At 42.0% G+C, this 26228-nt stretch overlaps 1 protein-coding gene across 5 annotated transcripts in view; it reads right to left on the bottom strand.

The window, feature by feature from the left end:
* The window catches only part of traf3ip2a (TRAF3 interacting protein 2a), a 79518-nt gene that overhangs the window by 17731 nt on the left and 35559 nt on the right, over positions 1 to 26228 (bottom strand). For 4 of the 5 annotated variants that reach the window (XM_048597179.1, XM_048597181.1, XM_048597180.1 and 1 more), the window contains 4 exons: positions 17613 to 17856; positions 4746 to 4960; positions 4017 to 4105; positions 1958 to 2026 (listed from right to left, as the gene is read on the bottom strand). In XM_048597179.1, the coding sequence (XP_048453136.1) occupies positions 1958 to 2026; positions 4017 to 4105; positions 4746 to 4960; positions 17613 to 17856 (617 nt within the window). Of the gene's footprint in view, positions 1 to 1957; positions 2027 to 4016; positions 4106 to 4745; positions 4961 to 17612; positions 17857 to 26228 lie in introns of those variants that run through there. The other variant, XM_048597183.1, reaches the window with a different exon arrangement.

The raw sequence follows: 26228 nt of genomic DNA, 5'->3' as shown, positions 1-26228 counted from the left end.
TATTAGTATCTGCAAGACTTTGCTTTGCAACAACGACCACAAGTTAGTGCCTCCTGTGAAAGCAAATGCACATCAGAAGCAGAGAGAAAACGCAGAGATGGGAAATCCCCAGGGAGCTGTTCGGCCTGAGCTCACTCACCTGCAGAATCCCATCCTGTTCACTGCAGAACCTTAGAGGGTGGCATCCAACAAAACCCCAATCAAACATCCCAGATGATGAACATCTTCACCGCAAAGGACAAAAAAGGCTGGTATTTCTTTCGCTGTAAAGTTGGTTTGGGCTATTCTGCCGTTTTGAAAGGTCGTTTTTTAAAATTCATTCATGGGATGAGGACGTCACTGGCACACCAGCATTTATTACCCAACCCTAACTGCCCAGAGAGCAGTTAAGAGTCAATAACATTACTGTGTATCTAGACTCACTTGTAGGCCAGGCCAGGTAAGGATGACAGTTTCAGTCCCTAAAGAACACCAGATGGGTTTTTTTCCCTCCTGACAATCAATATAATGCTCTTAATTCCGGATTTTTATTGAACTTAAATTCCACCATCTGCCATGGCGGGATTCAAACCCAGGTCCCCAGAATGTCACGGTGGCTCAGTGGTTAGCACTGCTGCCTCACAGCTCCAAGAAGCCAGTGTTGATTCCACCATTGGGTGACTGTCTGTGTAGAGTTTGCACATTCTCCCCGTGTCTGCGTGGGTTTCCTCCGGGTGCTCTGGTTTCCTCCCACAGTCCAAAGATGTGTAGGTTAGCTAGTTTGGCCATGCTAAATTGCTCATAATATTCAGGGATGTGTAGGTTAATTGTGTTATAGGAGGATGGGTCTGGGTGGGATGTTCTGAGGGATGGTGTGAAGTTGTTGGGCTGAAGGGCCTGTTTCCACACTGTAGGGTTTCCATGATTCAACATTACCTGGGTCTCTGGATTAACAGTCCAGCAATAATACCACTAGGCCATCGCCTCCCACAGTGTCATACAAATTTGTTATACAAATGCATGTCCCTCCTTTCTAGTTGTATAGTTCAAATGGAGCCAAGACCAATTCAGATTCAGAGAGGCTAATCCTTGGGACCATTTGGGTCTGCTCTTTGCTGGCTGACCTCAATCTGTTGGCTAGGATTGAATTAGCCATTATGGCCATTCAGCAGTAGACAGTAAACAGATACCCTCCCACCCCTCTGCCCTCCACCACCACCACCAACACCAACACCACCCCCCCACCCCTACTGGTTGATTTTTATTCCTCTTTATCTCAACATGATTGAAGTCAGAGCTGTCTACCTAGTGGAAACCAGTACAGCAAGGCTGACAATTGGATCTGGGATCACTCTAATTCGCTGTACTGCTTTAGACCAGCAGCAGTCTGAGAGAAAAGCTATCCACTTAGAACTTCTCAAAAGGAATGTAGATAACATGTGTTCGGTTGAGAAAAATTACTCTGCAATGACTAAATCTTCAAAAATGTGTATGGCACAACTCTGAATTTTCAGGTTGCGTTGCATTTATATAATGCCTTTCACAACTATGACAGCCAATGAAATATTTTATAAGTGAGGTTGGTTACTGTTTGAGTGTACAAACACAGCAACCAATTTGCACCCAGCAAAACTCCCAGGAATAGTAATGCGATAATAATCAAACAACATGTTTTAGTGATTTTATTCCGGTAGACCAAAGTTAGTCAGGATATAGGGAACAGTACCACCTGTTCTTCTCTGAAGAAATACCTTGGCAACTTTCACATCCATCTATTTGGGGTACCGCACCGGGATGCGAAAGGTGTCATCCCAGCGCACTGGCACTGGAGTGTCAGCACAATTACCCATTCACTTCCAGGAGCGGGTCTTGGAACCACAACCATTTAACTGAGAGGCAAAGTTTCTCCCACTGAACCAGAGCTGGCACCTTCCAAGTTCTGTATTCCAACAATGCTTCATTGTACTGAAGTACTTACGTTAGTCAGATAGCCTTCCATCCACTTGATAATGTCTATACCACGAACAGAGTCTTGAAAAATGTCAATCTGTTGAACAATAAGAATGCAGTTGGACGATTTAAACAAGACATTTGTAGGTTGCCCATTACCTGGAGAATCTTTAATCAAGGGTTTGCAAGGAGCCATCAAATTATGAATTGGAGGATGAGAATTCAAACAGAATCAGTTATCCTTGAGGCACAGCAGGGTCACAGTGTACTAGCAAGTAGTAAAATATAACGACAGGGCATGACTTTGAACACATGGAGATCTCCATGCAACATTATACACGTGGATGTAAGTTTGTTTTTGTTCATCTTTGCGTTACTTAGAATTACTGAAAGTTACAGCGCTGAAGGAGGCCATTTACCTGTGCTGGCTAGTTGCATATTTCAGCCTTTTTGCCCCAAACCGTGTAAGTTCCTCATGCTCACATATCTGTCCAATTTGCTTTTAAAATTACTCACAGAAACAGTTTCCACCACCTGTTCTGGTAGTCTGTTCTAGATCTTAAACATCGCCCAAACGAAAAAATAAAATCTCCTTATCCTCCATATGGATTTTGAGTCCATGATCTTTGGATATTGACCAACTCACTAGACAGTATAGATTTTCTTTATCTATCATAATAAAACCCTCTCAACATCTTGAATTAGTCACTTTATAACTGCCTCTGTTTTAAGCAGAACATCCCTTACATGACCAGACTTTCTTCATAACTGAAGTCTGTTGTTCCTGATGGACCATCTCTGTCCTTTTTTCACATTTACATCTTTTCTGAAGTGTAGTGCCCCCAGACACTCCAGCAGAGCCTAACCAGACGTTATAGAGAATTCTAGAATGACTATTTAGCTTTTATTCCATAAGAACATAAGATGCAGGAGCAGAAGTAGGCCATTCAGCCCATCAAGTGCACTCTGCCATTCAATGAGATCATGGCTAATTTGACAATCCTTAACTACAATTTCCTGCCTCTTACCCAGAACATTTGATTCCCTTATGGACTAAAAATCCATCTGTCTCAGCCTTAAATATATTTAACAACCCAGCCTCTACAGCCCTTTGTGGTAAAGAATTCCACAGGCTCACTACTCTCTTGAGAAAATAAATTTTTCCTCATCTCTATATTACCCTGTGATTACGCCCTTTGGCGCTAGACTTTCTGACAAGGGGAAGCAACTGTCCTTTTGGGTACAATTTCTTCACTTATAACTACAAGTAACCAATGTCATTTTTAACCACTCCATCAACTTGCCATCCCAGTTTAAAGGATTTGTGTAAATGGACACCAGGGTCCCTGCTCATCTACACTTTTTTTCAAATCCTCACTTTTATATGATACAGTCTTTCTGGGTGAAGGTTCTCCCATTCCTTGATATTGAACTGGATCTGCCATAGTCCTGCCCATTTCATCATCCTGTTTATGTTGTCCACAAGTCTATAATTATCTTCATCATGATTTCCTACTTTACCAAGTACCCTTTCATTGGAAACATGATAATGCAGCTCCTCATATCTGGCTCCAAGCCCTTCCTAAAAAAAATGACAAGGAATACTGGGCCTAAAGCTGGTCCATCCTTGGGGAAAACAACTGCAAGCCTCTACCCTCTGTGAAAATATCCATCCGTTACAACTCTTGTTTCTTATCACTGAATTTTTATATATACTATATATTTTATATTTTTATATACTGTTACTTAACTCTTCCTTCCTCAGTCTTCGTTATTGTAATGGAAAGACATTTGGTTAGATTCCAAAAGCTTCAAAATCCTCCGTCTGTGAACATTAGGAAGATAAAACAACCAGAACTGCTCGTCAATATTGCTTCCTACACTGGTTCTTTAGGTGAACTATGTATGGTAAAGGTAAAGTCACCATAGTCCTGTCCAGCCCTTGGGCTGCTCTCTCATTTGCGAGAAACAACTTGTGATGGTTTAACATGAGGGTCACCATGCCTCAGGCGAGGGGCAAGGCTGACAAGGTGGGACCTTTATCAGAGGAATAAATAGTGTGTAATTGGCCTAGGAGCATTACTTACTGCTGTTTCAAAACCATTAACACGCAGGAAGTTCACAAAGATACGAATTTCATTAGCTGTGTCCACAGAGTAAGTAACGAATACCTTTCCTATAAAAGAAACAGTATCTTCAGATAATCCACTCAACCCATTGTGCTTCCATTATGGTTATCAAAATATCAGTCAAACCCAGAAAGATGCGATTTACAAGTCAGAGCAATAACAGAAGTAACAATGTTTTACTTTGTAGGTGAGTGAGGAGAAGGAACTTGAATTTGTACAGCATCTTTCTTGACATCTGCAATTCAAATGCTTTACTACCAATGGAATGACTTGAGATTGCAGTCACTGCTACAGAAACAAACCCAGCTGCCCATTAGTACACTGCAAGATCTCACATGCAGTAATATGTGACCAGATACTGGGCCAGGTTTAATGGGGGTATCAGTGTGGGCAGTCAGGTTTACTTGTGCAGTCCGTCCACTGACCTCACCAATGCCTTTGAGCCATTCTAATGTTGGGTCTCGTTTCAAAAGCCATAGCAATGTGCCCGAGAGTGGTCATGTCATGCTGGTCTGGCCTGTCCATTGATTGGACAAATTATTTAGTTATGTTTTCAATCTGGAGCAAGAAAGCCAATGAGGAAAGGGCTCGGTCTGATTTTAGGTAGCTCCCCTGCACCTTCTACGTTAAGAGCTCCCCGAGTGTCTCCTATCGACGAGAGGAGAGTGAGAGAAACAAGAGACTTACTTAATGCATCTGGCAGGTTCACAGTTCGCACAGTGCCCTGTCCATCAGTGCTGCTGGTGGAAATGTCTCTTGTGTTGTTGTAGGGGATAGGATAAGCACAGGCAATGTGATCTCTCTCATGTAGAGGTAGCCCTTCATGCTGAGGGACAATAGCAGCCATACGTCCAGCTGCCTCACAGCACAAATCTCTGGCATTTACACAACTGGGATACTTCCTAAGGGAAAAAAAAAGCAGAATTTCATTGACAACAGAGGTGCCTTAATCTCATCCCTTTAATCAGAATACGGACTGAAGCAATTTATGCATACTTTTACCATCCTTTCCAGGTTTCTTAAGTGCCAGTCTTCATCAATGAGAATTCGCAGGGAATGCACATCCAGGGATGAATCATTAACTGAATTTTTGTTAGTGCCAGGTGGAGATAATCTGTGTACATGGCAATGCCATTGATGCAACAGCTCTGAGAGCTGTGAAGTTAGGCCCAGATTTGGATTCAATTTCTGATGCTGAGTGGCGGTGCCCTGGTTAGGATTTTCCAGCTTGTGGAAGAATCTCCTGGACAGAAATTTGCACCCTCCCAAGGTCAGAAGCCTCTTGGATTTTGCTGCAATCCAGCATCTGATTGATCTGTCGGTGGGCATTCTACTGCAATTACAATGCTGGAGCAGGAGGTGCTGCCAACCCGTCAGAGCCTGGCATCTCCTGGACACGGCAGCACCACAGTACAGCACAACATGTACTGGCTCCTTTGCCGGTACACAACATGTGCTCCGGTAGAGCACATCCTCGGTGATCCCACAGTCCATCACTTCAGTTGTTTAGAGGAACGTGATGCTGACAAAAACATTAACAATCCAAAAGGATGCAGAAAGTTTTGGATGAATCTCAGAATGGTTTTGGCGTAGAGGGAGGCTATTTGACCCAGCACGTCTGCATCGCCTCTGTGAATGAACTTTACAATTCGAATGCCGTGCTCCTCATAACCCTGTGCATTATGTCTATTCAATTACCACCTCATGACTTCCTGAATGTCTCAATTAAAACAAACTGTACTGTACATCCAAGAAGTGCATTCAGAACTCAATACTTGCTGTGTGTAAAACTTTCCTCTCAGATTGCATTTCCTCTTTTGTTGAAAATTAGCTTGGATCTGTACCCACTTGTTCCTGATTCTTTTATGAGTGGGAATAGCTTCTTCCCATTTATTCTGTTGAAACCCTTCATGACTTTGAAAACTTCAATCAAATCTTCTCTCCTTAGCTTTCTCCTCTCCGAGGAAAATGGTTCTAAGTTCTCCAGTGTATCTTCATCCCTGGAACCAATCATGGAATGTCTTCTGCACCCTCTCCAATGCATTCACATCCTTCTGGAAGTGTGCACACTACTCCAGCTGAGGTCTAACTAGTGTCTTTTGCAGGGTCAGCATATCCTCCTTGCTCTTGTACTCTGTACCTACAGCAATAAACCCTAGAATACTGCTTGCTTTATTAACTGCTCTCCCACCCATCATATTTAGTAACATATGCATGCATACCCCCTCGTCTTTCTGCTCCTGCACAGCCTTTTAATTAGTGTTCTTTATTTTATTTTGTCTCTCCATGCTCTTTCTACTGAAATGTATCACCTCACACTTTTCTGTACTGAACCTCATCTGTCACCTATCTGCCACTGCAACAACTGGTCAATGTCCTTTTGAAGTTCTGCTCTGTCCTCTTTACAGTTCCAAGTTTTATATCATCTGCTAACTTTGAAATTATGCCATCTATCAAGGTCTACATCACTCAAATATATATCAGGATGACAACCATATCCTGGTGAACTGCCTTCCTCTCAGCTGAAAAATATCCATTAACCATTACTCTGTGGTTCTTATAACTTGGCCAATTCTGTATCTGTGCTGCTGCTGTTCCTTTTATCCCATGACCCATAACTTTGGTTACAGGCCCATTGTGCAACACAGGTCTAAATACCTTTTGAAACTCTATGTAAACCACATTGACAGTGTTCCCCTCATCCACCCTCTCTGACCTTGATTAAAGAAAACTTCAGCGAGTCAGTTGAACACTATTTTCCCTTAAGAAATCCATTCTGACTCTCCTTAATTAACTTACGTTGGTCTCCATGACTGTAAATTCTAACCCGAATTATTGTTTCTCATAGTTTCACCACCAAGGAAGTGAAATCGACTGGTATGTAATTGCTGGGCTTTTCTTGAATGAAGTGTAATGCGAGAGACAATTATGTTTCACAGTTCAGGACAGCTTTACAGCATGATGTTTTTGTTTAGGTGTTTCACTGTCCTCTGCTTTTCATTCCTTAATTTTCTGTTAAATTCAGGTCATTCTGTCGACGTTCCGTCTATTATGCATGCTTCCTTTCTCATATTTGATGGGAAAAAGAAGCCCTTTCACAAAACTTTCTTTCAGTCTATTCATTTGTACGAAAGCTAACTCTTGGCTGCCATTTCAGACTAACTGGGCTTCCTGCTCACACACGCACATCACCTAGGGGAGTTGGCCAATGCTCAGCTATATTACAGATGGAAGATCGAAGACTAATACAAATATATCAGACACTTACCAAGAAAATAATGTACTTTAAAAACAATGTTGCAACATAACTCAATCTAACATTCTTTTAAAAGAACTACTGCAATAGTTTGCAAATTTTTACATAGTCTAGCTTTGTAGAGAAGTGCTGTTGAGGAAGATGAAACAGCCTGAATAATTCTGTTGTGGCAATATTCATTTGGATTAGACAAAGCAAAAAGATTGAGAGAACATTCAACAAGCTGATGTTACAAATCAACTTGGAATGACAGTTTTGAGTGTCACTTTGCACAGTTCCCAATTTGAGACTTGCCAAGACGTCAGGGCTGAGGCATCCTGGGAGAAATTTAGGACAACATTGTTGTCTGGAGAACAGAAAAAAAGCCTACACTGCACAGTGGGCCCACCTGAAATGTCAAGAGGGGTGTTTGTATCACAGGGCTTCAATTTACATATTAAAAGGGGCCTAATTCTCAGAGCAGGTGATTGTGAAACAAGAGAAAGTACCTATTATAGACTAAGAGAGGTATCAGCCTGAATTTCATTAGCTGGCCCCTTGACATTGCCATTTCATTAGGAGAAGGAGGTGCTTACCTGCTTGATATGATACAGAGAGACATGCATGCTGCTGCACAGCGTGAATGCACCCATGTTGCAGAATGGTAACAGCATGTCGAAGAAATCATTCAGTTTACTTGGGAACAACAGATGTAAAAGAACCATGCTGAATGGCTGCAATACCATCCTTCCTGCTGGCCTTTCTGAAGGAGATTGCCAGTCTATTTTTCACGAGCTTTCTGAGACTTAGTTTGTGCTGTGGGCCTGGGAGCATTAGGAATTGGGTTAATTGCAACTGCGCAGACACATTATCAAAGTTCATTTCTTTCAAAACCCTTCCAATTACTAGGGAGACAGTGGTTTTTGCACCCTGACTATATACCCCTACTCCACCCCCAACTGATTCGATGATTTGATTTATTGTTGTCACATTTACCTAAGTACAATGAAAAGTTTTGTTTTGCGAGCAGTACAGGCAGATCATAACATACAAGGACATACAGATCATAGGGTGTTTAGACAAAGTGAGGGATACAAGATTACAACTGCACAGGAGGTACACAAAGCAAGATCAGTATTAGATTTGAAATTAGAGAGGCCCATTCAGCAATCCAATAACAGCAGGGAAGAAGCTGCTCTTGAACCTGTTGGTTACATGTGTTTAAGCTTCTGTATCTTCTGCCAGATGGAAGAGGTTGGAAAAGAGCATTACCAGGGTAGGAGGGGTCTTTGATGATATTGGCTGCCTTTCCATGGCAACAAGAAGATGGAACTCATGGATGGCAGATTGGTTTGCTTGATGGACTAGGCTGTGTACACAACTTTCTGTTGTTTCTTACAGTCCTGGGCAGAGCAGTTGCCCTTCCAAGCTGTTATGCAACAGTAACATGTGTCTGGCTGGAAGAGATACCCACTGGCTCCGGTCACATTTCCAGCTCCAGAGTGACTTAGAAACATGGAAACAAAGAAAATAGGAATAGCAGTCGGCCATTGAGCCAATCAAACCTGCTCCCCATTCAGTATGATCATCAACTCAATACCCTGTTCTTGTTTTATCCCTTTAACCTTTGATCCCTTTCACCTTAAGCACTATATCTAACTCCTTTTGCAAAATATTCAGTGTTTGGCCTCAATTGCTTTCTGTGGAAGAGACTTGCAATGCACTGTTCTGTGGGTGAAGACATTTCCCCTCATTTCAGTCCTAAATGGCAGACCGCATATCCTTAGACTGAGACTTTTTGTTCTGGACTCCGTGGCATGATGGAGGTGGATAATATAATTCATCATATTACAGCCATAAGACTTGGGCGGATGGGAAAGGCAAGTGCTGTTGCATAAGCCTGTATAGTTCTGAAAGGCTGAGGAGTGCATTAAGCACCACCCAATATAGTGATGTCACATGGGAAGGGGAACAGGCAGGGAACAGCTTTGGATCACAAAGGTATAAGATCTATCAGTGAAGTCTCCTTCATTGTTTCAGTAACAATGTATAGTATACCAATTTAACTTGTGTGTATTTGCTCTCATACAGTATACTACATAATACCATAAGACATAAGAGCAGAAGTACACCATTCAGCCCATCGAGTTTGTTCCACCATTCAATGAGATCTTGGCTGATCTGCTAATCCTCACTCCAATTTCCTGCCCTTTCTCTATAATCCTTGATTCCCCTACCAATTAAAAATCTGTCCCTCTCAGCCTTGAATATATGTAATAACCCATCCTAACAGCCCTCTGCGGTAAAGCATTCCACAGATTCACTCCCCTCTGGGAAAACAAATACATCCTCATTTCTGTTTGAAATGTACCACTCATTAATCTGAGATTATGCTCTCTGGTCCTCTCCTAGAAAGGGAAACAACATTTATACATCTACCCTCATAAGCCCCACAAGAATCTTTTATCTTTCAATAAAGTCATCTCTCATTCTTCTAGTTTCCAACGAGTACATGCCTAACCTACTCAATCTCTACTCTTAAGACAATTCAACCTGGTACCACCCTAGTGAATGCTTTCTGGACTGTCTCCAAGGCCAGTGCATCTTTCCTTAGATAAGGTGTCCAAAGCAGCATTCCAGGTGTGGTCTGATGTGGGGGTATATAGTTTGAGCAAAATATCCCCACTTTTATACTCCATTCCCTTTGAAATAAAGGAAAACATTCCATTTGCATCTTGTTTAAGACAAATGCCTCTTCTTGTTAGACTGTACTTCCTTTATCACACTGGACTAAGGACACCCTAGAAGTCCCTGCCAAGTGGTAGCAAATCTACTAGATGGACTTAGCCTCAATGATAAGCTGGGGTGAGGATTCATCATATGACAGGTCACTGGTGAGGAGCTAATTTTCTGGCTCAAAGATTTTCAGTCAATGACGAGGTCTGTACACACTCGTGCTTCAGAAGATATTCTCCTGGGCACTGATTATTATACTCTGAGCCAGACCTTCCAACTCTGGATGCCTCAGTCTGACAGGTAGCCTGGCATCCTGCAGTGTAAATGTCAGTAAGTGTGGTGAACTGATCAGTGATGGACAGCAGGGAGGCTGAGCAGTTCCCCCACATCACCTGTTCAGATTCGGCAAAGTATCCTCAGCATGAAGCCATAGTTACAAAGATCTGCTTTCTAATTTGTGAAAGATACTGGGTGGCTCAGTGGGCAGCACTGTTGCCTCACAGTGCCAGGTACCCAGGTTCAATTCTATCCTCAGGCGACCATCTGTGTGGAGTTTGCACATCCTCTCCATTGTCTGCGCGGGTTTCCTCTGGGTGCTCTGGTTTCCTCCCACAGTCCAAAAATGTGCAGGTTTGGTGGATTGGCATGCTAAATTGCCCATAGTGTGCAGGCTAGGTGGATTAGCCAGGGGAAATGCAGGGTTACAGGGATAAGGTGGGGGTGGGGGGAATGCTCTTTGGAGGGTTGGTGTGGCCTTGATGGGCCGAATGGCCTGCTTCCATGCCGTAGGTATTCTATGATTCTAAAGATACTGAGGGCCAAGTGACTTGAGAGAGGAGGGAATGATGATTACGAAAACATCGATGGATAGGTGATGCTGTGAATAATATAATATCAGACTACCACAGGACTGTGCCAAACATCATTTACTCAAAAGGTATGCTCAGATTTAGTTTGTGCATGATTTGAATCCCGGTCTGATACGTCGTATAAAAAGGTGCTGCACCATTCAGTTCTATTGTTCTGTTTTAAAGCTAGTTACTGCAGTTGAGTTTTTATGTTAACAGCTAAAACAGCGTCTGGGTTAACACATGCAGAACACACTGAACTCATAAGTCAAATGGACATTTTCATTTATACCAAAGTCAAGATAACATCATAGTTCCTTTATCTCCTAAACACACAGTAGACTGGTACACTAGGTGCTACATTTCTAAAACAAGATAGTGACACATATAGTAAAAGATTGAAAAGTACAGTCTAAGTTTTATAGTGATTTTCCAGGAATGTCTTGTTAAAAAGTTACACCATTATCTAACATAGTTACTGATTTTTGTGAATTCTAGGTTGCTGAAAGCTGTACTGGTAAAGATAGTATCTAATTCTGTCAGGCCAGTGCCCAGATTCAATGTATAATGATCAGTGGTTGCTGAGCTGACTGAATTCAACTGGACTGCACCTCAAGTAGTCCTGGTCAAAGGAAGTACCATCCAGGGTGCTGACCTTGGATGGTGGACTGTACACTATAATGGGAATGGTCTTCAAAAGGGTGACGGGTGTTAATGCTTGGGCTCATACTTGGAGAGTGGCACTTTGGGCACAGTGTATAGGCCAAGCAGCGAATCTACACCGCCCAGGAGCAAATGCTTCCAGCAAAGGTCATGTTGTAAAAAATAATGAGTTTAGCCCCCTGTCCTTCTTCACAACATAGTGGCCTACCTACCTTTTGTGTCATCAGCAAATACAGCAACCATCCAAGTTATAGATATATATTGTAAATAGTTGCGGTCCCAGCATTGATTCCTGTGGTATTCCACAAGTTGCAGCTTACCAACCCAAAAATAACCCATTTTGGTTTCTTCTTTCAATGCTAATTTGAATAATTTGAATGATTTTATCAACTTGTATTTTACAGTAAGAATACAGTAAAACACAGTGAAAAGCTTTCATTTTCTTTTAAATTAATGTCACCATCTACACCAGGAACTTTTAATTTGCAGATAACCTTTGATGTTGCACATTATCAAATGCTTTCTGGAAATACAAGTACTCAACATTTTCTGGCCATCCTTTATTGATCTTGTTTTTAATTTCTCAAAGAACTCCAATAAAATAGTTCAACACGACTTCCTTCTCACAAAACCATATTGACTCGTCCTTGCATTGCATTGAGATTTTCTAAGTATCCTGCTATTTTAACAGGCCTCCAGTTTCCTTGATCCTGTCTCCCTCCTTTCTCAAATACAGGAGGTACGTCCACAATTGTCCAATTTAATATGATATTTCCAGAATATCAAGAATTCTGGAAAGTTACCATTATTACCATAACTAACTCAGCAGTCACTTCCTTTAAAACCTTAGAATACAGACCATTTGGTCCTGAGAACTTGTCAGCCAGATTTCCAGTTGAATTTGTCCAGATCTAGCAACTTTTCATTATGTTTTGTGGTTGTTTTAAGTTCCTCCTGTGTTTCACTTCTTGATGACAAGTGCTTATGGGATGTTATTTATGTCTTCCAGCTGAAAGATGAACACATGATATCTATTCAACACTTCTACAATTTCCTTATTTCCTGTTATTTATTGCACATATTCATTCTCTAGAGGACTAACACTCACTTTAGTTACTCTGTTCCTTTTTAAATACATTTACAAACTCTTTTTTTTTACATTCTCTACTTCTCTGGTTAGTTTTCTTATTCCAATTACTTTGGTAAATTTTTTGCTAGTTTTTAAATTCTGCCCAATTTTCTGGCCTGATGCTAATCTTTGCAGAATTGTAAACCTTTTTCTTTCAATTTGATAGTATCCCCAATTTCCGTAGTGAGTTACAAATTATATGTCCTTTTTAGAATCTCACTTTCTCACTGGAACGTATTGTTCAGTGTTATGAAATATCTCCTTGAAGGTCTGTCACTGAACCTTCACTATCTTAATGTTTTGCCTAATTTCCCAATTCACTTTGGCAGGCTCTGCTTTCGTATCCTTGCAAATACTTTTAGTTAAGTGCAAAACACTAAACTTAGACCCACATTCTTCACCCTCAAACTGAATGTGAGGTTCAATCCTGTTGTGATCAGTGTCAGCTAGAGGTTCCTTTATTAATCGATTAATCCTGTCTCATTGCACATTAAAATGTACTCCTCTCTGGTTGGATTTTAAACATACTGCTTTAAGAAAATGTCCTGAATACACTCCATGAATTCATATTCCAGACTACCTTCGCCAATTTGATTCATCCAATCTGAATGTTGATTAAAATTGCCCACTATTATCACCATACCTTTCTCACTGACTCTAATGTTTCTTAATGTAGGTTCTCTCTTACATTATAATTATTGTTAGGGAACCACAAAGTATTGCTAATTGCTAAATTTATCTTTACTAATTCTTAATTCTACCAAACTGATTCTACATATTGGTCTTTACAACTAAGGTAGTCTTAGGGGAGTTGCTGGTGTGGTGATAGTATCACTGGAGTACTTATGTGGAATCTCATGCCAATCACCTTGCCAGGTGGTGAAATGAGAATCTAACAAAATCTGGAATTAGATAAAGCTAGTCTGATGGTGACCATTTAACCATCTGTGAAGTGCGTTAAAAATCCATCTGTTCACTACAGGAAATCTGCCATCATTATCCGGTCTGGCCTACTTGTAGTTGATACATAACTTCCCCTGAAATGGCCTCGTGTTGTGATTGTAACGAGGTCGGCCAGCTGGACCTCATAGAATATGAGTTCCCTGATTGGAGCTGTTACTCTCGTCCAAGCAGGGAGCCCTGGCTGACATAAAAGTGTTGAAACGCTCTGGTGCCTGACTCTGTATGAGGCAGCCAAGGACAGTTCATGTATAAATAGAGGGAGACTTGTTGATGGAATACCGGCCACTGGAGAGCTACTTCACTTAGCAAATTGTATGAAGTATGAATTCATACTCAATTGCTGTGAAGCCTAAATACAAGAATGAAACTGCATGGACCCTGTGGCATTGGGCCACACCGAAAACAAAACAGCAAATGCAGCCCTATTAATCCTGCAAAGTCCTCCTTACCAACATCTGAGGGCTGTCTCACAGACTAGTCAAACAAGAGCTTGACATAGTCAGACTCACAGAATCAAACCTTACAGACAATCTCCCAGACCCTGTCATCACCATCCCTGGATATATTCTGTCCCACAGGGCAGGACAGATCTATCATAGTTGGAAAAGAGCTGCTTTGGGAGTCACTGTTGTCTCTGAGCCCCATGCAATCTCATGGCATAATTCAAACATGGACTAGGAAATCTCCTGTCACCTCTGGCCCCTTTCCTCCCTCAGTTGATGAATTGGTGCTTCTCCTTGTGGAACAACACTTGGAGGAAGCACTGAGGATGGCAAGGTCACAAAATGTACTCTGGGTGGGGGTTTCAATGTCCACCACCAAGAGTGGCTCAGCAGCAGTACTACTGATCGAGCTGGTCGGGTCCTAAAGGACATAGCTGCTAGACTGGGTCTGCAGCAGGAGGTGAGGGAACAACATACTTGACCTCATCCCTACTAATCTGCCAGCTGCAGTTACATCTGTCCATGATAGTATTGGTAAGAGTGACCATCGCACAGCCCTTGTGGATACAATATTCCATTTTCACTTTAAGGATACTTGGGGGTACTTGTAGTTGAAACACAGAAAGCTAGTACACAGATGCTGCAGGTAATCAGGAAGGGTAATGGAGTGCTGGCCCTTATTTCAAAGGGGTTGTAATATCAGAGTAGGGAAGTCTTACTACAACTGTACTAGGTGCTGGTGAGACCACATCTGGAGTTTTGGTCCCCTTATTTAAGGAAAGTTATTGTTTCATTGGAGCTAGTTCGGGGAAGGTTCACAAGGATGATCCGTGGTATGGACGGATTGTCTTATGAGCAAAGGCTAAACAGGTTGGGACTCTACTCACTGGAGTTTAGAAGAATGAGAGGTGATCTCCTTAAAACATGTAGGACTCTTAAGGGGCTTGACATGGTAAATGTTGAGAGGAGATTCCCCACGTGGGAGGGTCCAGGACTGGGGAAATAGTTTCAGAATTAAGCAGTGCCAATTTAAGACTGAGATGAGGAGGAATTTCTTCTCTAGCAGGGTTGCGAAACTTTGGAACTCCTTGCCACAGAGAGCTGTGCAGCAGAGTTCTTGTAAATATTTAAGGCTGAGATAGAAACATTCTTGATCAGTCGGGGAATAGAGCGTTAAGGGGAAAATGCAGGAAAGTGGACATGAGGAATGTCAGATCAGGCATGATCCCATTGAATGGTGGTACAGGCTTGAGAAGCCAAATGGCTAACTCCTGTTCCTATTTCTTATGATTTTATGGATAACCTCCAGCATATTGTATGGCCCTACCAGCATATTTAATGGGACTGACTTTGAACAGATCTAGCAACTCAATACCGCACATCCATGAGGCTCTGTAGGTCATCTGTTGCATCAGAATCATACTCCAACACCATGTGCAAACTCATGGCCTGCATATCCTCCATTCTACCATTACCACAGGAGACACAATTTTAAACTGAAAGGCAGGAGGTATTGAGGGAGATAACACAGTGTGGAGCTGGAGGAACACAGCAGGCCAGGTAGCATCAGAGAAACAGGAAAGGTGACGTTTCAGGTCGGGACCCTTCTTCAGGAATTGAGGGAAACCTTTTTCACCCAGAGGGTGGAGCAAATCTAGAAAGCACTGTCTGGGAGGATAGTTAATGCAGAAAACCTCAAAACCTTTAAAAAAATACTATAATTTGATTTGATTGATTGATTTATGGTCATGTATACCTAAGTATGGTGAAAAGCTTTGTTTACGAGTAGTACAGGCAGATCATAGTAAGCAAGGAGATACGGATCATTGGGTGAAAAAAAAAACTAGACATATGCATACAGGTTACATTGCACAGGCTGCGTGCTAGGCAAGGTCAGCATTATTTAGAGCTACAGAGTCCATTCATCTGTCGAATAATGGCGGAAAAGAAGCTGTTCTTGAACCTGTTGGTGCGTGTGTTCAGGCTTCTGTATCTTCTGCTTGTTGAAAGAGGTTGCAGGAGGTCATTACCAGGGTGGGAGGATGTTGGCCACCTTTCTATGGCAGCGAGCCGTGTAAATAGAGTCCATGGATGGGAGGTTGGCTTCCATGATGGTCTGGGCTGTGCACACAACCTTCTCTAGTTTCTTAGGTCCTGGGCAGAGCAGTTGCCGTACCAGGCTGTTATGCAACCGGACAGTATGCTTTCAATGGTGCATCTGTAGAGGTTGGTGAGGGACCTTATGGACATGCCAAATTTCCTGAGCTGCCTGAGGAAGAAGAGGCATTGTTGTGTCTTCTTGACTGTCACATGTACGTGGGAAGTCCAGGACAGGCTGTCAATTATCATCACTCCGAGGAACTTGATGCTCCTCACCCTCTCAACCTCAGTTCCGTTAATGTAGATGGCGACGTGTTCTCCTCCCTTCTTTCTGAAGTCAATGATCAGTTCTTTAGTTTTGCCGACATTGAGAGAGAGGTTGTTCTCATTGCACCAGGTCAACAAGCGCTCTATCTCCCTTCTGTACTTTGACTCGATGTTTTTTTGATATCCATCCTACCATAGTGGTGTCATCAGTGAACTTGTAGATGGCACTCATCTGGAATTTGGCAACACAGTCATTGGTGTAAAGGGAGCACTGTAGGGGACTGAAGACGCATCTTTGGGGGTCTCCAGTGTTGAGTGTTATTGTGGAGAGGGTGCAGTGGTCTATCTTCACTGATTATGGTCTGTGGGTCAGAAAGCTAAGGATCCAGTTGCAGGGGGCAGAGCTGAGACCAAAGTCTTGGAGTTCTGAGATCAGTCTGGAGGGGATAATGGTGTTGAAGGTGAAGCTGTAGTCAATGAGCAGGAGTCTGACGTACCGTCCTTGTTGTCCAGATGTTCCAGGGATGAGTGCAGAACTAGGGATATGGCATCTGCTGCGGACCTGGTATGTTGGTAGGCAAACTGTAGGGAATCGAGGCAGGTGGGGAGACTGGAGGTGATGTGGGCCATGACCAGCCTCTTGAAGCACTTCATGATTATTGAGGTCAGAGCTATTGGGCAGTAGTCATTAAGGCTAGTAAGTGGCAAGTAATAGTTATGCCACATAAATGCCAGGTAATGACTATCTCTAACAAGAGAGAACCTCACCATTTCCCCTTGATGGTCAGATGGCATTACCATCTCTAATTCGTTTGCTGTCAACATCAACCATTAATCAGCAATTGAACAAGTCTAATTATATAAATATTGTAGATGCAAGAGCAGCTCAGAGGCTAGGAATCCTGCAGCAAGTAACTCATCTCCTGACTCCCCAAAGCTGGTCCATCATCTAGAAGATACTGGTCAGGAGTGTGAGGGAATACTCCCCGACTGCTTGAATGTGAGAGACAGGAAGAAGCATGCTTCATATTCACATTCTCCCTCACACCTACACACATATTTATACATACGGATTTGGAAAAGAGTGTAAAGTAAAAAAAAAACCCATTGGAAACCATTGGAAACAAACAGAAAGGGATAAGAATGTGAAATTCAAGCAACTGTACTCACCCATATACTGGTCCTTGTGATGGCACTTGGATGAAGTTGCCTTGTGCTCCTCCACTATAAGGATATCTTGCCAAGTACATGGGGGTAGAGTTAACCAGTCCGCATCCATATGACTGAATGGGTGACACCTCACTCACAGAGGTATCTTGGTTATATCTCAGGGGTAGAGGAAAGAGACCATGTTGATATGCCTTATTGTAGCACTGTTTACAGTTGCAGGCTTGAGGAGGGACACTCACACCATCTAGTAACATAGACATGGAAAAACAAATTGAGACTTAGTTGACTAATAGCTGCATTGGATAAATCTTTAGAAACTATTTATCTGGATAAAGCTTGTTTTCATTGACGTTGCGTGGAACCACCCCTCACACCTGACTCTCATTCTCCCCCTTTCACACCCTCTCTCCAAATGCAAGGCCCATTCTAGGTTCACAGGTAGTTTACTGAAGAGTCCACCGTTTCTTTGCAAACTCAGAAGAGGTCAGGGCCGTGCTATGAACTTGAGAACATCATTGTCCAGGAGGAACTTGCTGTTACATATCTCCAGAAGAGCCAGCTTTCCAGCAATGGTGAGGCAGAATCAAACACTGAATGAAGCAAAGTCAAGCATAGAATTCTGACTACCTCAAACAAGCTATATGGGTCTTAGGAGAACAAGAGAGGAAAGTTCAGAGAAGCATGAATTTAGTAATATTTATTAGTCAACCAGTTTAAAATGAGTCCCCTTATCTTTTAAAACAGTGGCCATCTTCTTCTCAGTACCTCTGCCTATACCTACAATAGAAAGCTTGATAGGTAGAGTTTCAGAGCTACCAAGCCTTACACCAGTGCTTGATGGGAAAGTCTATTACAGTACCGACAATACCTGTCACTATGTCACTATGCAAATTTAACTGGCCAAGGTCTGTGCCTATGGGCAGCCTGCAGAGAATTATTTTCATGTGATGTATTTGTGGCAGGTTCTGGCATCGGCAAGTATGCAAATTACCTGCAGAAACCATGAACTTATCTGGCAGGGACTGGCCAAGGTTTCAAATGCTCATGGTTTCTCAGAGTTGCAGCAACAGCTTACTCCTGACTATAGTGGAACTTACTCTTTCTAACATCATCCAAACAAAGTATGAATACTTTATTCTTCTTTCCTGTAACAATGTGGCTGAAGACTATCATGAGATAGAACTGGAAACTGAGATAGATGCTGATTCCAGGGAGAATTGGATATCTCATATCTGTTTAGTAAAGACAATGATACTTGGTGCAGCACTGATTATCATTGTTACGTGAATACTGATACCTTGCTGGGCATTTTTCTAACATTCAGTCTTTTGAATACAATGGATTTAGCTTGCCATGTGATTTATACTCCACAACATCACAACAGAAATGATTGTACAGTTGGGAAATTTCTAAGTAATCAGGGTGACAGATTAGATGCTAACAGGAATGTTTGCACACAGTCCTCTCTCCACCTGAACTTGCCCTAATCCACCAAACACTGAGAAGCCGCTAGTCCTTTTCCTGTTACCCATGAAATGGTAGAAATCTGAATTTCCAGCTTCAAGGCATTTCAGCCCCTATCACAAAGATCAGTAAATGACATTAAATTGTTTGACTCCTTTCAAAAAGCCGAGTTGATTGACTGCTAGAGGAAATCAAGACATCTAAAGTGTTCCAGTAGAGGATTAAGGAAAGATTTATATTTAAATATTGCGGTATCACCTCTCTGAGAACCAGCTTCAAAACATGCTTCACAGAAGGTACAATTTTCAAGAAGCAGGGAGTACATAAACATTCAAAGTTGGCATCACAAATTGAGAATGCTGTTTAAAGAGCTGCGGGGATCCTTTGTTTTAGAAATTGAGATGGGAGAGTACAAAAGGAAGGCAACTATACAAACTGTTGTAAATCACTAGCGAGATCGTAGATCGAATGTTAGGTGGTGGGAGGTACTTTAACTTGTCAGTGGGTCTTCTATCAATATATGTTAAAAGCTAATTGCCTGCATCTGGAACCCTGAACACCGGCTTTATTACTAGCGCACAATTCTCCTGGGCTGACTGGAACTTCCATTTTGAACAAATTTTGGGTGGCACAGTGGCTCAGTGGTTAGCACTGCTGCCTCAAAGCGCCAGAGACCTGGGTTCAATTCCAGGCTTGGGTGACTGTCTGTGAGGAGTTTGCACATTCTCTCCGTGTCTGCGTGGGTTTCCTCCGGGTGGGTCTAGGCCCGAAACGTCAGCCTTCCTGCTCCTCTGATGCTGCTTGGCCTGCTGTGTTCATTCAGCTCTACACCTTGTTATCTCTTTCCTCCGGGTGCTCCGGTTTCCTCCCGCAGTCCAATAATGTGCAGGTTAGGTGGATTGGCTGTGGGGAATACAGGGTTACAGGGATGGGGTAGGTGGGTGGCTCTGGATGGTATTCTCTTCAGAGGGTCGATGTGGACTGCATGGGCCAAATGGCCTGCTTCTGCACCATAGGGATTCAATGATTCTATGAAAGCAAGGCAACAGCCAGTATTGATGGGGCTGAACAGATAGCAGGTTGGAAAGTCTTTAGGTGCAAAGATATGACAACTGCTTCAGAAATAGTCGTAACTGCAGATGCTGGAGTCAGAGATAACACAGTGTGGAGCTGGAGGAACACAGCAGGCCAGGCAGCATCAGAGGAGGAGGAAAGCTGATGTTTCGGGTCGGGACCCTTCTTCAGAAAGGCTTATCTATGACAACTGCTTATTGCCAGCATAGTGGTAACGTCACTGGATTAGTAATCCAGACGCCTGCTTAATGCCGTGGGGACAAGGGTTCAAACCCCACCGTGGCTATCGGTGGAATTGAAATTCAGTGATTAAATCTAGCATCTCAAGCTAATGTCAGAATGGTAACCATAAGACTACCATGTAAAAGTCCACCTGAGGATTCATTAATTATCTTTCACAGAAGGAAATCTGCTATCCTAACCTGGTCTGACATACATGTGACTTCAGACCCACAGTAATGGAAGTCAGTTCTGTTACCTGGGAGGTTTTTGATCTGCATGCACTGCTGTTGTCCTTCTCAGCAGCTTACACAGCTCAATGTAGACCTCAGATGAGGAACCAAAGAACAGCAACCTGTTCTCCACAGAAGGAAGTGAAATGGAAGGAATGGAGGAAAGACCAGCCTCAGCACTGGGTCTACATGCAGATGGTTACCTCCTGGGCCTGCCATCAGCACGGTTGCCTCTGGAAGCTGGGTCACTGCTGACACTGGCGTCTTCCTGGAACAAGTTCTCCAGTCCAGTGATGTCGGCGTGCATGCATCATCAGTGGCTGCAGGTATCTCCACAGCACTGCATTTCTACATCTCCAGCTCTTTCCACGTTCCCACCCAGCCAGTTAATGTGACTTGTGTTTAGCTGGGATGATTATCTTCAGATGCCATTAAGTGGTGTTACCCAAATAAAGATGTGCCTCTTTTTTCATGTTGAAAATTCTTGGGCTTTGGTGGGAAACAGGAAGCCGTACAGAAATTTACACTTGAGCTATCTAAACAGTGTTATCGTCAGAGTATGCCAATTTACTACAGTATTAAAAACTAAAACAAAAACAACGTTGCTGGAAAAGCTCAGCAGGTCTGGCAGCATCTGTGAAGAAAGAAACAGAGCTAATGTTTTGGGTCTGGTGGGTTTTGTTCCTGTTTATTTTTGTTCCTGAATCACAGCATCCACAGTTCTTTTGATTTTAATTAAAGACTGAAAACAGGCTAACTCATGTCCCTATATTCCTATCAACCACTGAGGGATTCAACAAAAGTGAACTTTGTAATATCAACGTCGTCTTTATAAAAATAATTTTTGTCAATCAATACAGCCTGATGGTAGGGCCTTGGGTAGTTTTGTAGAACAGAGGGACTTGGGGTGCAGGTACATAATTCTTTGAAGTTTGCGTCACATGTAGACATGGTGGTTAAAAAGGCATTTGGCATGCTTGCCTTCATTGCTCGGTCCTTTGAGTGTAGGAGTTGGGATGTCATGTTGATGTTGTACAGGACATTGGTAAGGCCTCTTCTGGAATACTGTGTACACTGGAATTCTGGCTGCCCTGTTATAGGAAGGATATTATCAAGCTGGAGAGGGTTCAGAAGAGAATTATCAGGATGTTGCCGGGTATGGAAGGTTTGAGTTATAAAGAAAGGCTGGATAGGCTGGGACTTTTTTGACTACAGCGTACGAGGTTGAGAGGCAACCTGATAGAAGTTTACAAAATAATGAGAGGTATCGATATAGGTAATGGTAGTTGTTTTTTTCCCTAGGATGGGTGATTTTAAGGCTAGGGGACATACCTTTAAGGTGAGAGGAGAGCGATTTAAAAAAGACATGAGAGGCAAATGTTTTACAGAGGATGGTTTGCATGTGGAATGAAGTTCCTGAGGAAGTGGTGGATGTGGGTACAATTACAACAGTTAAAAGGCATTTGAGTAGGAAAGGTTTGGAGGGATATGGGCCAGGAACAGGCAGGTGGGACTAGTTTAGTTTGGGATTATGTTCAGCATGGACTGGTTGGACCAAAGGGTCTGTTTCTGTGCTGTATGATTCTATGACTCTTCTGACTAAAATGATATCTAACACAGTAGCTCAAAGCATTTAACATTTGGCATTGCTCAGTTGACTGAAAATATTTTCAAATATTTATGCTGGGTATTGGAGGAAGGTTAAACATTTAAGTAAGAAAGGTTTTGAACGGCAGACTTTTTTAGAAAGTACAATTTGCGATACATCAAATGAACCACAGAATGACCTTAACTGTTAAATGAATAGCCTTATTTACAAAAAGACAGCAAGTGGAAAGTAACAGCGACTCCAGCTAAAGGTTAATTTCTCTCCATGATTGTCATGTTTAATTTCACAACAGTGTAACAGACAACAGTAATTACAAGGAGCATTTAAAATGGGTGAGAAAGGTTGAATAAAGAAAATAATTATTTTAATTCATTAACAGGTTGAGGGTGTTGCTGGCTAGGCAGCATTTATTGCCCATCTCTAATTGCCCAGAGGGCAGTTCAGAGTCAACCACATTGCTCTGGGCCAGATCAGGTAAGGATGGCAGTTTCCTTCCCTAACGGACATTAGTGAACCAGACGGGTTTCAATCAACAATGGGTTCATGGTCATCATTAGATTCTTAATTCCAGATATTTCATTGAATTCAAATTCCACCATCCGCCTCGGCAGGATTCAAACCCTGGTCCCCAGAACATTACCTGTGTCTCTGGATTAACTGTCTAGTGTTAATACCATTAGGCCATTGTCTGCTCCAAGGTCTGGACCGCAAACCTATCAGAGAAAGACTATGGAGACGGAGGAGGGTCACTCATTAACAAATCCAGTCTGCTACCTAACTACAATGGTACCATCACCCTAAGAACAGTTTTTAAACATTAGAATAACAGCTTGGGCTGAGGGTTTTTTTCTTAACGGATGAGTCTGTAACATTGTGAAACAATGTGTTCAGCCAGCGATTCCATCCATTACCAAGGTCATTAATCATGATGTTTGTGGCATTATGTGCCTTTTAACATTTTAAGAGAAACAAATATGTTTTGTAACTAGCAACTGGACAGGACGGTGGGGGGAAAGTTGATGAACTTTGTTTGAATGAAAATGTGTTCTTTAGATAGCAGATGGAGGGTGTCCTTGAGACCTCCGATACAATGTCATTAATGTTCAGTAATGTTGGCGGGGATGGCAATTTTCACATCCCTTTTAGGACTTGTGATTTAGTATTGTGTATTTGCAAAAAGCAGAATCCTTTCCCCTAGACCCTGTACCCACGATTTCTAATGGGCTCTGATTTGGAGAGACTGAAATTGCAGATCCTTTCCATGAGGTCAGAATGACAACAACAATTACCTTTATATAGTGCCTTTAATGTACTCAAACATTCTAAGGCGCTTGACAGAATGTTTGTAAAACAAACAGTTACATCGAGCCATTTAAGGAATTATCAGGTCAAGTGACTAAAAGCACGGCCTAGGTTTAGTTTAATGAAACTCTTAAATGTGAAAATGACATTGAAAGGCTGAGAGGTGCAGGAAGGGCACTAGGAACTTGGTAACAGGGGCATGGCCACCAACAGACAGGTCAAATTTGGGGATGTTCAAGAGGCCAGGGGCAGTGCAGGTAACTCAGCACGATGTGGGGCTGAAAGAAGTTACAGACTTGAAAACAAGGATGGGAATTTTCAAGTCAAAATGCTGCTTGATCGGCAGCAAATTTACACAAGTAAGCACAGAGGTAATGGACGAACAGGGCTTTGTAAAGGTAGAACATGGGTTGCAGAAATTTGGATGACCTCGAGTTTACGGAGATTTGGATATAGGAAACAAGCCAGGAATGCTTTGAAACAGTCATGTCTGGAAACAAAGGAGCAAGTTCAGCGGCTATGTTGTCAAACAAACTAAATTGGCTTATCACACAGCTGTCGCTTGTCAGAACTAAGTCAACTTGTCTCCTCATAACATGGTTTTATAATGTGCTTTCTCTGCAAGTGTACTGATGGTAACTGATAAACAGCCATCTGCATATATTTGCAAAGGCAGTATGCTTGCACGAAAGTAGACTTGCACTTTGGTTAGGATTGTTCGTAATCTCAGGGCACCCCCAAAGGACTCCACAGCCAAATGAAGGTTTTTTTTATATATATGATGTTGTAAACACTGTGGTAAAGTCAGAAACACAGAAGCCAAATTGTGTACATCAAGCAACAATGTGCTAATGACTTGAGATATTCTCTGTCTTTTAGTGGAAAATTTGGTGGTTGGGAGCTTGCTCCACGAGCAAGTTGTGGTGACTTACATTCCATTTTCTCTTCACACTTGTATATGTGTGTTTACAGTATCTGTGTAGGAGGAATCAGCATTTCATTTGAGAAGACTGCAATCCAGCCCCTTCTACTCATTCTAATCCTCTTCATAACATTCAAAAAGTATGGGATTTTCTTCGAGAAATTCGCGTTTAGAGTGAAAAGTGCTGGAAGCAGAATCAAAAGTCCAGTCATGACTGTGAAATTATTGAAAATGTTGCTGTGCCAAGAAAAGAAACACACAGAATGATTTCCTCATTGCGGTATCCATACTGCCATTCACATTGACACTGATATTGGAGATGGTATTTATCTGGGATGAGTGAGTTAGCCCCACAACCGATTATCATGTACTTTTACCTGCCCTCTTAAATTCTAAATCTATTACATCTAATCCTGTGGCTGAGACACACTCCATTTCTAATTGCTCAAACCGTTAAAAAATATTGTGCTCTGATCTACTCTCACACCTCCTCTTATAATTTTAAACCTGTTGATCAGAATGCCTTGCAACCTGAGTGGCACTAATGAAAAGAAAACAAGACATTTTTGGTATTTATCCTCATTCCAAGTAGATTTCTATTAAATGCTCAATTTCCTCCTTACAATATAGACCCCAGTACTGCACACAATCTAGTTTGCTATCTTCCCCCTAATTCTATACTCCTTCAAGCTTTCAGATAATCTGCTGTGTAATGCCTTGCTGCTGTTGGGCTGATTTAGTGGTTGGTGTCACTTGAGGCTAAATTGTTGGCCACGATCCTAGGAAACTCCCTGCTTTTCAATGAATAGTTTCACAAGACCTTAAGATGCAACAGAACCACAGGAATAAGCAAGACAGCATCTTGGTTTAACGTCTCCCTCAAAGCACAGTAATTAATGCACTCGTGCTAAGAACTACATTGTTAAAACAAAAGACACCATTTGCCATTGCAGGTCATAACCCAGGAAACTAATCAATAAAACAGAACTGTTCAGCAGTAAATCTATCACTCTACAATGTCCCTCTGTAGATGTTTCCTGTAGATAAAATTGCTAAACTGTAACTATCTTCTAATCCAAAGCATGCGGGCACATCCTTGTGGTACAATGGCATAACCGCCTTCATACAAATGTAGTCAAGCACAGAGAGAAACTTTCCAGTGACAGGTCAGTAACTATAAGCCACTGATTTAAGTTAATTGGCAACGAAACCAGAGTTGATATGAGGACTGTAGATTTGAAGCATTAAAGAATTATTATGTAGAATGAACAGAAAAAGTAGTGGAAACACAATCAGTAATAACTTTCAAAAAGGAATTGAATAAATTCTTGTAAAGGAAATATTTGTGACAAAAAGCAGCAGAATGGGACAAAGTGACGGGACATCAAGGGGCCAAATGGTCTCCCTCTGTGCCATATAAAGTTTCCAATTAACCTAAAACTAATTCAGTAAGTTTTCTTCACTTCAGCATGTTGTCAATTAAAGGAATTGAAAAGTCCTTTCTCCATTAAATGGTAATGAGTATTGCTGAAAAGGGACATGTTTTCTCAGCTTTTCAAATTGCAGTCATCAGGACAGACACAAGAATGCAAAATTCCAATGGGAGCAGCAATTTATACTGTGTGAGAAAAGGATGCTGAATGGTTGATTAATTGACTCTGATTGGTCCAAGTATTGCTGTAAAGAATGCACTGGGCAAGTATTGTCCTCCATGCTTTCATTTATTTAAAGAAAGGCATAATGGGATGGGCATAAAAACCAAAGAACAGTGGATGCTGGGAATCAGAAACAAA

The sequence above is a fragment of the Rhincodon typus genome, chromosome 5, assembly GCF_021869965.1.
Source record: "Rhincodon typus isolate 14 chromosome 5, sRhiTyp1.1, whole genome shotgun sequence".
NCBI lineage: Eukaryota > Metazoa > Chordata > Chondrichthyes > Orectolobiformes > Rhincodontidae > Rhincodon > Rhincodon typus.
The sequence above is the reverse complement of the archived record's forward strand: the minus strand, read 5'-3'. Positions and strand labels throughout refer to the sequence as shown.